The sequence below is a fragment of the Opisthorchis viverrini genome (assembly GCF_000715545.1).
Source record: "Opisthorchis viverrini unplaced genomic scaffold opera_v5_54, whole genome shotgun sequence".
Lineage (NCBI taxonomy): Eukaryota > Metazoa > Platyhelminthes > Trematoda > Opisthorchiida > Opisthorchiidae > Opisthorchis > Opisthorchis viverrini.
Genome location: NW_008751711.1, coordinates 1,715,069 through 1,727,932, shown reverse-complemented (window position 1 = coordinate 1,727,932; position 12,864 = coordinate 1,715,069). Strand labels below are relative to the sequence as shown.

The window sequence follows — 12,864 nt, the reverse complement described above, 5'->3', positions numbered from 1 at the left end:
CAGACAGGGGAAGTCGAGAGGCAGAGGTCGGGGTCAAACCACGGGCCTTCCGGTCAGTAAATTGGGGCTCTAAGCACTTGAGCCATCTCGCCCCGGATATCGCGGTGTCATAACATCATTGATCAGATGGGGCAAATGTGAATATGTCGAATCTGGACGGGACGTATGCGTGTGCATGGATGAGAAATGGCCTCTTTGTATTTGGCAGCGGCATGATTTCCACAATCCCAGAGCAATACCGCGACGGTCAATCCAAAGAGGTGGACCAAGTGGTTAGAGTCCGAATTCATTGACCGGAAGGTCCGTGGTTCGAACCCGACCTCTGCCTCCCCTGTCTAGGCTTGGGTGACCTGGCAGGATCCCCTCCTTCGTGTGGCATGGCAGCTAGGCATCGAAAGCGTACTACAGCCGAACGGACGTGAGTATGAACCGCAGTGAACTGAAGAATATTCCAAGCGAAATGTGCTGCAGTATAGTTTAACATGCCCTCCCTTTTCTATCATCACAGTTATCATGTTCCAGTATGACAGAGATCAGTAGCTATGTTGGATGTGGCTTTTGAGGCTCACATCCAAAGGACACGGTCAACGGCTTATCTGCCAAGCTACCGAGATTTTCACAATCTGATTCTCGTTGGTGAACTGCCCATTGCATGCGCGAATCCTTGCAGTTAGAACACGGGTTCGATTGGTTAACGATAGGGTGCTATATTCAGCTTATCAAAGAATGTCTTCTGTAACGATGGTCTGAAGAAAAAACAAAGCTACGTTATCCCCTCTTGTTCGTGTTTTATTAACATAATTTCTATCGGTCTGGTTCTACCAAACTGTGCAGATTGCCCATTTGTGTATCGATCCCGACGCGCACTTCCAAGTTGTACTCGGAGTCCCATAAAGCGATGGAACAATGAGTAAAATTCATAAAATAAACTAAAAATTTTACAAATCCAGACAGCAGTTGTGTATTTTCATTGATCATGTCAAAATGTGCATTATTTAGCGGGAGGAAATGCCTAAGCGAATATAGTCCGCAGCCGCGCCACGGTCGTTAACATAACGCTCAAGCTACTGAATAATTTTCGAGTAGCTCGACAGAGAATCATAAATCATGTGTCCGCTTGGAACGACAGAATACCATACTGTTTGACGCTTAGAGCAATGAGTCAGCTCGGATGATACACTAACGGCCAACCCAAAACGACCGGAGCACATGTTCATCCGGAACCGATACTCAACGCGTTTGGGGAGAAAATACAGTCAGTCGGCAACGTCCATCCGGGAACTAGTACCAGTCGGGAATAAACCGGTTTACATCTGTTTGTCCTTCAGAGCTGACCATGCAGCCAAGTTGGTATCTCGCACGGCCGCGAACAGCCAACTATCCAGCGGCAAACTTAGGGTCGACTGCTGTGTTTGATTGATCCGAATCATACGGTGGTTCCTACAGAAAAATTCTGTGAAGCACTCGAGATTTCTTGGGCCTGATATGGGATAAGTCACTTCTGGAGCGCACACACTAGTCTTGTTGAAACGTGACTGACAAATACAACAGGCCGTTAGTTCCTATCATTGCGAACAAGCGATTTTGTCACTCGGTTACAGTCACAAGCCGTTAAAAATAGTGATACCCCAAAAGGAACGTACGTCTGGACCGGCAAAAATCGCGTCTCTTTTGAAGAGGACACATTCTTTGAGTGGCACTTTATCGTACGAGAATTCCGCAACACACGGATGCCTGTCGGTAAATCAAAGTTCATATTTTCATGAACTGGAGAGATAAACATCTCATCGGTGCCTCCTTCCGCTAAACTTGTGTCTTAAGCTTGGAGAAAACTGAATTCTCTAGAGCTAGATTACTGTGATGTTGTTTAAGACGGCGTTGCAGCGTTGTTTTACCAAAAAGGTACGTCCAGTGCTGTTTAACTCCGACGCGAAAAGTGAATGTCTGGATTGACTCTAGCGTCTGGCAACAAGTCCATTAGCTATCTACATGGTTAGGCCAACCATGCGCGACAGTTTGCTTACTCCGGTATTATTCCGTGCACCGCAGAGGTTCTTGTAAATCCAGAATTCTCTTCTTAGCGACGTGGACACTCCGATGTGGTCCTCTAGCCGGTGGTATTCGTCGTTCAGCTGTAGAACCCTTTCGGTGCCTAGCCGCCATGTCACCAGAAGGAAGCACGAGGGCTGGGATACTGCCACGTTGCCCAAGCCTAGACAGGGGAAGTCGAGAGACAGAGGTCGGGTTTGAACCACGGACCTTGCGGTCAGTAAATTCGCGCTCTCACCATCTCGCCCCGGTGGTATTCGCGAATAACTAACCCCGTGTCTTTGACAGAATTCCTGCCTGGTCTAGACAGATTAAACAATACCAGCGGCACTACTGGCATACAAATCACCGGCTTTTCAATCGATGGTGGGTATCGTTGTTTAGGATGGACATCCAAGGTCGTGGTTTTCAACATAAGATGAACGAAACATACATTGCATTCCTAGTCATCAGGCTGCCTTGCTTTTGGACATACTCCTCCAGCTGGACAACCAATAAACCGTGACGGTGTTAGGCTGAATTCCACACGGATCCCGCTTCAACGCTCGCACTCATCTACGGCCGAGAAGTCCATCCCACGCAAGATTGACCAAGAATTCGAAACGCTTGCCGGTCCGGCATCAAGCCGAGATCTGATTGGTCGAAAGTCTGGACCCAACAGCCAATCAGGACCCAGTATTGGCCAAATGCCGGTTGCCAATGGAGCTCCAGAACGCGTCAGAAATTCCAGAAAGTTATAGCCGCTTACGCTATATATACGAAGCACTGTACAACTGTTCCTGATTTCGTTTTGGGCGTTAATAGACCTTTTGCACCTTTGGTGTTTGTTTTGACGTGAACGCTAGCTTGGGAGGCTCAGACCGAGAACTAAGCTGAGGAAAANATGAAAATTCGACAATGGATCGAATAATCCCATATTTGGGATCCATGCGAGGGGCAGTTCACTCGGACGTATTCCATCTTACAGATAAATCGTTAGCAAAACTAGATGGGAGTCAATCGAAAAGACCCAGCCGATGTGGCAGAATGGTGCATCGACTTTGTCAATGTTCAAAGTGACAACCAGTGAGCTCTTTTTGTCGATTCTATCGAAGTTGAAAGAAGACGTGTTGCGGTCAGTTATTCTTTGTCTTCATATATGCAACCACGGATGCAAAACATTGTTGCCGAACGAAACTGTTAGTAGCGATCACTTATTGGCTAGGAACACCCGGTCACATGATCAACATCATGGCAGCTATAAAGTCCGAAGCGAAATCTTTTGTGTACCCAGTGCGAGCGGATCGGTCATAAACACCACGATCTCCACGCACTTCACCTAGTTGGGAGCTGGCCTGTACTGGAACATCGAGAAATAGGTGTCCACACACGCAGATCAGTGTCAAATCATTCAATTCAAGGTGCAAAGTGCAGGCTCACAAATTCATTGGTGCTGCTCAAAGGTCAACAGAACTCAAGTCATAGCCTTTCTAGTCAGAAGCTCACACTTTAGGTTCGGTTCCGTTTCGGGTGCGAACCCAGCCCGAAATTCTGACGGTTAGGAATCAGCTGATTAGCCGCACAGGAACTTGTATGGAGGAGTTACACCGCTACTTGCAAGAAAGATGAGGTTTGGTGAGAAAAAGCAATCTAATGTCAAAAGTATAGAAAAACAATGCACTCCAGGGCACATCCAACGTTACGTTCGGTTACAGTCTGAGACGTTCTCCAGAAACGTTTGCTGCCGCATTTTGCACAATACGCATTGTGTGCAGTTCACACACAGATGGAAGTGGCGAGGGCGAAGTTTCACAGTTCTGCTTCGTCAGGTAGTTCGGACATGAGCATTTCACGGTTCTCATGCGCCCAAAATCCTTGAAGATCGGTTAGGACGCTCACAACAGTGTCCCCTTTACCGCTGAAATAAGAACAGGATGGCAGTTAGATCAGATAAGCAGAGAAGCACCGCTAAACATAGCTACATAGTGTACGACTGAGTCACAAACCACAAACCACAAACTAGGGACAACGGTCATCCTCTGATCGGACGCTCCGTCTAAAAATGCCCAGTACCAGGGGAATGGTGCATACTACTGACTAGACATTTGAGTAGTGCCTAGTCAGTTGTCAAAGCGGCGTCCTGCATCTGAAGGAAGGTTGGTACGGAAATTATGGGACCGTTTTACAGTGATTATTCACTATTTTTTACTATTCAGAGAATGTACACAATAGTTCAAGACGACACTTGAGAATGCCTACTTTTCAAATACCCTGTGTAAATGAGATATTTACTTCCGTGCCTAGTACCTTGTGGCCGGTTAGTTCCCGATGGTCAGTAAACCACTCGGCGGTGAAGGGTGTTCTTCCTCTTACTGGTAACCCATGTTGACAGCAACACCAGAGTTGATATTACGAAAGGAGCCTGCCATCAAATGGTAGCTAACGAAACTAGAGTCACTGCACACGCGGTTTTAAATTTCCGGCGTGGAAGTTTTTTCGGAAAATCGATTTTATAAACATGTTTGAAGAGCTGTCGTGAAGCCAATTGTTGTATGGTTAGACAGACACATGCCTAACCACTCTGCTACACTAACCAACACAGCCGGTGAGCCACGTTTCAGCGTGACTAATTAAATCCCAATGAAACGGTGAGTGAGGAAAATGTGATTTGTGCATCTTTCCAACAGACCCGGTGCATCAGCGGCTTGTTATTTTTCAAGTAGCGTGCTTCGGAGCTTCCAGAGGCCAGAGAATATCCTACATTCTCGTTGTCCCTTCACTGTAAACTCCCGTAGCGGTCGAAAGAAATCAAGCCCGTCACTCCACTCAAAGGTGTAGCAATGTGTTTTTCATCGTACTCATCTAGCGGTCGAAAGAAATCAAGCCCGTCACTCCAGTCAAAGGTGCTGCAACGTGTTTTTCATCGTACTCATCGCTACTCACACGGTCGTGGGGACAATACCCATGTAAACCTGATCACAATCAATCATTAGCAGCGTCATCATCATCATCAGTGTTGACTTTCATGCTTCAGTGCCGTACAACCACAAAGTTTACCTCATTACATTAAAAGCCTTGGAGTGAAAAGAAGCGAGTGGATGAGGGAAGGACCTGATACTGATCTATCTCAAGCATTGTGAAGTACCTAGAACTCCAAGCGTTCGATCAGACGACCTGGAAACCGCCACTGAATTCAACTGGACGCCGTTTCTTACAATGTCTCCAACCAAGCGCAAGAGGCTCACAGGGATCCCATTGTATGAAGTGGACAGCACCGACAACACCAAGACTCTTCGTGATATCTTTCACGCCTTTCTGCCAAGTCAAGCGTTGTCCACCTCGCGGTTCGTGCCATTCTGAAGGAGGCACGAGAACAACACTCGTCTTGGTAGACGGTGTTTTGACATGCACACCACATGACCGAGCCATCTTATTCGATAGTACAGGGTGTTTTCCACGACTGATTACTTACTGCACAACCAAATACCCGTTTTCCAATCACCTCGTTACTAATCCGTCGAGGCCATCCAAAACCAGCAACGCTTCTAAGGCATCGGTGGTGAAGAACCTGAAGAGGCCTCACACTAACTGTCCGCAGAGGCCACGCCTCTCAACAGCAATACAGCCCTTACTGTAGCCTGGTACACACGACCTTTGAGATCCAGTGACATGCCTTTTTGACGCCCTAAGCGACGCGGATTAGCAAACATGATTCGAGCCTTTGAGAATATGGCACTGACCTCATCAGACACATTTACATCAGAGTTAATACAACTATTGGGGTACGTGAAATTCTCCACAACCCACAGTGATTCTCCTTGAATTGTAAGGGGTATATTCAGAGACTTCGCGTTATGATTTGACATGGGCGTGTCCCAGTAACCTCTGAAGGACGGGACGCTTTCAGTAACGTTCCACTTTAGCCGCAATTTAATCTCATCTGCAGCATAGGCCAGAAAATTCTTTCCTGCTTGATATCCCCTCTTCGAAAGCATTACACAGCGCAACGACGAAGGCGGCGTTTGAGAAACCCCTAAAAAGTCAACATCTCTGATGCGTAACTTCAGAACTCAACAAATACTTTTTCACAGCTGTGTCTACTATGGAGGCGAGGTGAACTTAACACGGGCACACTGATAATTCATGGGAAACTGAACACACAGCGACAACCCGAGCAGGAGTGCTTCGAAGACTTGAAAGGTCTTTCCGTGGAGTCCTGTCTTTGGGGAGTGGACTACCTATAATTAAAAACCTCCATAGAGGTGACAAAATGGTTCAGCTGTAGCATCCTTTCGGTGACCGACTGCCGTGCCACCAAAAGGAAGCACGAAGACTGGGTTTCTGCCAAGCTTCCTAGATAGGGGGAGTCGGGTTCGAACCACGGACCTTCCGGTCGGTCATTTCACGCTGAGCCAACGCAGAGGTGAGAGTTAGCACTCCATATTTCCAACCCGTGGTGAAACTCTGGCCCGCTTCCGAAAAGTTTGGTTGATGGGGCTCTGTTCGCACCTGAAAACCTTGGTAAAGGAAAGTGAGCCATAACTTATTATCACGACAAATAACGAACCTGCGTAATAAGTCATCCAACGTGATATAGTTCGGATCGGCCGGCTTGACCATGTCAAATATCTCATTGAGAATATCGTTGAATGTGGGTGGAGTGTAGCCCGAGCTACGGAGCCTCTCTTCCAACGAGTCGTAGAAGTATTTGATCGTCAGCGGAGTCAGTCGACCACGACCGCCCACATCGAGGATGCGGAACAAGTAGGCAAGCGCCTGAGGCTCGTATTTGTCCTCCATTGCCAAAACAAAGTCCAAGTAGGATTTGTAGTCCTGTGCGGGTGGAGAAGGGGTAAACATTAAGCTCGCAAGCATTGTTTTCGAAATCCACTGTTACACCTTACACAGAAACCCGTTGAAGCAAAGAACCATCAAGTGAAGCACCCTGAAGTGGAAGATGAAGGAACGAAAAGCGATCGGGAACTAATTTGGAACCCTCCAACCCATCAATTCAAGATTTTGGCATCCACACTAGCCGACAAGAGCCGTTAATCGACACTCAACACTGACCTAGTTTGTAGAGGACTTACTGATTGGTTCCCTGTCTGTCTTATAACCTGGCCAATTTGGTGACCTGTTCACTTGGCCTGATGAAGCTTTTGTGTCAAAAGCAAAACGTTGCCCAAATTAAAACTACCGATTGTTTACCAAGCTCTTCTGAAACAATGACTTCTCAAACGGTTCCAAACTTTTCCAATTGATCAATAACGACGTAATACACCACCCATAAGGATGCTGAAAATTCTTCGACAGCCCACGGTCGATTCCGCTCTTCTTGGGGCTCATCAGATAGGCACAGTCCCCGAGTTTCCGTCAACCTCATGTTCTGCTTGAATGGCAAATTGCACAAATTAGCGAAACACGAACAAATTTGGTTCTGCGCGATACTCACCTGGAACCCAACTGAATCTCTCGTTTATGATCTTTTCAAGAAACTGAATGTGTTGTTTGAGAACATAATAAATGAGAGATCCAGCTGGGTTCCAGGTGAGTCTCGCGCAAAACCAGATTTGTTCGCAAAAATGAGTGTAGAATACACACCGCTATGTGAACATCCGTGCTCCGTGAAATACGCCATTTCCTTAAACGTGCCTCTGCACTAATTTGTTGAACCGAAATGGATACAGGAGTGACGTAGGGTTGTGTTGTTGATTCAAACTTGTTCAACACCCATTTGCGCGAGATGGCTCAGTGTTTAGAGCACAATTTTACTGACCGGAAGGTCAGTGGTTCGAACCCGACCTCTGCCTCTCGATTTCCCCTGTCTAGGCACGGGCAACCTGGCAGTACCCCGGCCCTCGTACTTCCTTCGGTTGGAATGGAAGTTAGGGTGTTACAGCAGGAGCGTTTCGCCATTGCAAAGGTGTTATACTGATCTAATGCCCTTTGGATAGGCATATGTTACACTCGAAGGGTCTTCTGACCAAAACAGTGGAATTAAGTACTTCCGGTGGAACCAATGTATTCGTGGTACAAGGTTTATGGCGGATAACCTGAACTGAACTAAAGTGCTTCCGGAGTTACAGCGCGTACATTTTGAATTTTGTGTATCAATTTCAACCACGTTGCCATTTTGTGTTGATTAGAACGATTGGACGCTTAGAATACACACAAACAAGTCTTAGGAACAGAGAGGTTCGGAAAAGATCAACTCTGCCGAGGAGGCTTTGGCAATGGATCGCCGAAGAGACCAAAAACTTACTAGGTGTTGGGTTCTGAAGCGATGCAACTTTGCGCAGACCACTCAAAGAATCAACGGTCGCCAACTCATAGAGAATGGATCGCCTTCCAAAATGCTTAATACAGACCTAGGAAATAGCTGTCTTGTTTAAGGTGTCACATAAAACCTCAAAAGTGGGAGAAGAAGAACATTCAGCTTTAGCACCCTTCCGGTGCCTAACTGCCATGCCACCCGAAGGAGGTACGAGGGCTGGGATACTGCCAGGTCGCCCAAGCCTAGACAGGGGAAGTTGAGAGGCAGAGGTCGGGCTCCAACCACGGACCTTCCGGTCAGTAAATTCGCGCTCTAACCACTTGGGCCATCTCGCCCCCTATTCAAATCGCTACGGGAATTCGCCACCACACTGGAGAAGAATGGCCACCGTGAAAATTACCCCACCGTTTGTCAGACTACCTCTTCCACTTAGCCGGATATGTTGTAGTTGCAGTTCTCAGGAACACTTCGGAAAGGAATCGTAAAATTGTGAACTAACACTCACCATTTCCCTTTCGTATGTGGTGCACTCTTGGAACACGCGATCCAGAAACACGTCAGTCAAAGTGCCGTTGCCGTATCTAGGAAAGTGAGGGTTGTGGACGATTAGTAACATCTAAGACCCAAACACCGGATGTGTATAGCTGGTTAGGTAGTCCCCCAAAGAGCGACCTTTATGAAGATAGTTGGTTAACAAGAGCACTTCGTACTGGCCTTGAAAAAAACACACACCACGGGGGGGGGGTGGAGAGGAGAGTTCTAGAAACACCCTTCAACATAAGATCCGCTCTTCGTATGAGCCACCGTAGTTGAGTAACATTCCAAATTATGAAATAAAAATCCATGAGCAGATATTAATTACACAGAAGGAATCAATCTCGAATGGACTGTAACCAAGTTATGGTCATATCATGCACCGACCCCGCACCAGTTGGATGTGAAGGGCATGCTTGTCAGCAAAACAGATGGGAGTGTCATCAGTAGTAAGGTACACCGATAATACAATCTTGTAAAATAGGTCCATTAAGACGGAGACCTACTGGTGAAAGGAAAAAGGCCTTCGCTGCGGAGTTATTTATTGGGAAATGTCAACCGACCAGTTACAGACTATTGGACAGGGAAGCAAAAGTCTCATTTGCATCCTATTTACAACAACTGGACATCCATTTTCTCCTGAACGCGTCTTCTTGAACTTTCCTGGATATTCATTGACTCCAGTCATTCATTGCTCAAGTCCAAGCAAACGCTACAAAGCGACTCCACAACTTCCGCAACAGATCTCCCTTTTCCAACAGACGCAAAGCGAATTTACAAGAACAAAACATACTACTCACGTGCCTCCCTATCAGTAGTATCACCGTTATACCGGTAGTGCTCACAGAAAAGTATACGCACCTGGATAGCTCAGCACGAGTGAGCATCCCGTTCCGATCTTCATCCAGCTGTAAATAACTCCCGTAGACGCGCATCGCCGACTGATGGCTGAACCAATTGCTGGCCAGTTGTGCTTCGGTGGTCTGCGACTCACGCAACTCCAACAACGAGTCCAGGTAGGTGCTGGCCAAAATGTCAGTGATGCGAACGAACACCACACGCAGTGGATCCAGGAAGAAGAAGAATTTGCGAACGGCTGTGCACACGTAGAACACGTGAAACGACGGTTCCAACTGGGAGAGCTGTGTTGACAAAATATGGATGGACGACAGGGTTACTGAAGGCAATGTCAGTGATGCGAACACGGCCCACACGCAGTGGATCCAGGAAGAAGAAGAATTTGCGAACGGCTGTGCACACGTAGAACACGTGAAACGACGGTTCCAACTGGGAGAGCTGTGTTGACAAAATATGGATGGACGACAGGGTTACTGAAGGCAAACGCAAATGAACAGTGACAACCACCCCCCCCCAACCCCAATCTACACTGCTTTTTGATCATTTTCGCTCATCCTTGACTAAGAAATGAAATGTTCTGGTACCAGATCCACACAATGCAAGGAGAGTCAGTCAGTCAGATAGCAAGGTGTGGAGATTCTGCGCCAGAAAAAAAACTTGACAGCAGACGCTTTTGTTTCGCGTCCCCATATCATGATCCCGAACCATTAGGCAGCAAGGGTGTGGTGTGAAGTGGAAAACCATGGTTTCGCCGGCGGACGATGGTTGAGCATGTGTATGGTCGGTCCAGCCATCTTATCCTGATAAGGTTTACTTGCTAGCCAGTGGCTCCGATAACTATCTCGAACGTTTCGGAACCGATTGCATTTGATTGCTTTAGTCGGCCATGCCGATACAGATTCTTCAGCCGATGCACTTTGTCTTTTGCATGTTTTTTCAAAGTCGGCCAGCTGCAACACACTCGGTGCCTAGCTGCAATGAAGGAAGTTCGATAGCTGATATACAGCCGGGTTGGCCAAACCTAGACAGGGGCAATCGAAAGACTGGGAGTGGGTTCGAACCACGGATCTTCCGGTCAGTAAATTTGCGCCTTAACCACTGAACTACTTCGAGCAACAAAACCCTGGAATCCATATGAAGAACCATTCTGGTTATTTCTGCTAAAAGGAAAAATTATCCACTGGATAAAGTTAAACATAAACAAAATATGGCCGTATGCATGGCGAAATAAACCAATGGCATGAAAATCATTCAAAGAGACAAAAAACACCGAACGACCCCGGGGGAAAATTTTCACTAGAACCCACTTGACACAGTGAAGGAAGGAGTTCGAGGATATAATTCTCCAGATCCATTTCACGAAGATACCCTTCTCCGGTGACATCGTACAATGAGATGCCAATTCGAGCCTGTTGAAGCCAAACCTTCTTCACGACGTGATTGTAAAAGGAGAGGATCTCGACCCGACAAAGTCTTTCCTCAGGTTCCACTAGTTTCGCATACAGTGAGGCGGTGAAGTAAGATCTGAAAAATATGCGCAAGCGGGACGAGGGAGGGGTGTCAAGGACTGCACAATCAAAGGCCAAATTCTGAAAAGGCATCTGAAAAGAGAAAAGCGCCACGAAGCAACAAGCTCGCCATGCAGTTATAGTGATCAGCCAGTACTACATTAGTGTCCATAATATCCACACAACTATGGAATACCTGAACTTGGGAATTTGGTCTTTGCCTGCATCTGACACCTTGGGGTCGAAACAGCTGCGTGATATTCACTCACAGGCTGATAATTGTGAATCGTTGGAATCGGACCCATCCGAAATACAGACTGTTCCAAACAAATTAATTCGGTCACACGATTTGATATAGACAAGAGGGTGTGGGTTCAATCCAATGATTTCATGCCTGCAGATAACCTGATGTCATGCTGTCGATGATGACTGCAGATAGCCGACCGACGTGGCGGCCAAATTAATCTATTAGCGGAGGGGCAAACGCTCCGGACGACTGGCAAAAAATGAAATAATTCTCCGGAAAGGGAGACACCGTCCCGATATCACCCACTGTCCGTCAACAAGAGTCCAGGACGCTACAGAACCTCCCATTCTGCTTTATGAGCCGGAGATGTTGTCAAGTATACGGGGTTAGACATCAGAGTCACCAAAATACCGTCCAGATCTGTTGGAATCTGGTGGTGAGCACTGGCCGTGTGGTGCATCGGGTGTTTCGGAAAGACTAATCTGTCCACGGCAGGCAAGTTAATCAACTCCCAGGGATAATGCAGATTAATATCCTACAGCGCTCACATAGTCAGCAAATAGTAGACAATTCATGCTCCCGTCCGGGAGGGCAGCACTGTTCAATGTAAAGGAGTCCTATGTAGTTCACCGCTTAGAGCTTCTGGGTCGGGGTGCCAGCCTTCAACTCAAGCTCAAAACCAAGGCAGAATGTGAATAACCGACCTGCTCACACAAGTTTCTCCTGCATATAATGAAGCCCTCGTGGCTTGAGGAACATTAAGTCAGTTTGCCACTTTTTCCCCACTGGTTCTATCCGTCCAACTCTTGCCGGTGACTACAAACACCAATTATACTGATGGTACGTATGTGTCTCCTTAACTACATATTATCTAAGTTTTTGCTCCCATTTAGTCACCGCTCTCGGTTTCCCATCATTCGTACCTTGATATATGTCACCAGTAATTTTGGGATGGATTGTCTAACCCTCACAAGAGGGCAGTGATGTATCTGAAATTTCTACTCTCATGTCTGACAAGCTCGAGTCGATCAGCAAGGCTATTCTCTAGTTGGCCAGTGATCTTAGAACCGCAGCCCTTGGTCGCTACTTCTAGGATGATTTTATGAAAGGGTCCCTGTCCTGCTATCCGCGTTTGTGCTGTTTTATTCAATCTTAATTACCAGTGGGTTGGATCAGGTCGGAATGTCAAATCAAATGGTCCCCGACTTGAGCTTCCCGGACGGGGAGGTGGGGGGCATCAGTGAACATACAGGTATGAAAGCAAATGATGTTTCCGGTTGCGCAGGCCCATCTCGGGCCTTGCACCCAAGTTTGACCCACAAGACAGCGGGAGCGAGGAGTTCAAGGGTCCTGTCTATAGCCTTTGACACAAAAGTCTGACCAGCTTGACCGCAGGGGCTGATCAAGCCCGAAGA

The 12,864-nt window shown here is 47.1% G+C and overlaps 2 protein-coding genes across 2 annotated transcripts in view; one reads left to right on the top strand and one right to left on the bottom strand.

Annotated features, from left to right (window-relative positions):
* Window positions 1–3,663: 3,663 nt before the first annotated feature.
* The window catches only part of T265_03736 (hypothetical protein), a gene marked incomplete at both ends in the record, with an annotated part of 12,897 nt that continues 3,696 nt past the window's right edge, over window positions 3,664–12,864 (bottom strand). The window contains 5 exons of the mRNA XM_009168283.1: window positions 3,664–3,946; window positions 6,596–6,861; window positions 8,808–8,883; window positions 9,698–9,978; window positions 11,002–11,218. Coding sequence (XP_009166547.1) covers window positions 3,838–3,946; window positions 6,596–6,861; window positions 8,808–8,883; window positions 9,698–9,978; window positions 11,002–11,218 — 949 coding nt within the window. The remainder of the gene's footprint in view (window positions 3,947–6,595; window positions 6,862–8,807; window positions 8,884–9,697; window positions 9,979–11,001; window positions 11,219–12,864) is intronic.
* Window positions 9,781–9,987, top strand: T265_03737 (hypothetical protein; the record flags this gene model as incomplete). The annotated part of the gene is made up of 1 exon (XM_009168284.1): window positions 9,781–9,987. One exon carries the CDS (start codon window positions 9,781–9,783, stop codon window positions 9,985–9,987), a length of 207 nt encoding a protein of 68 aa, XP_009166548.1.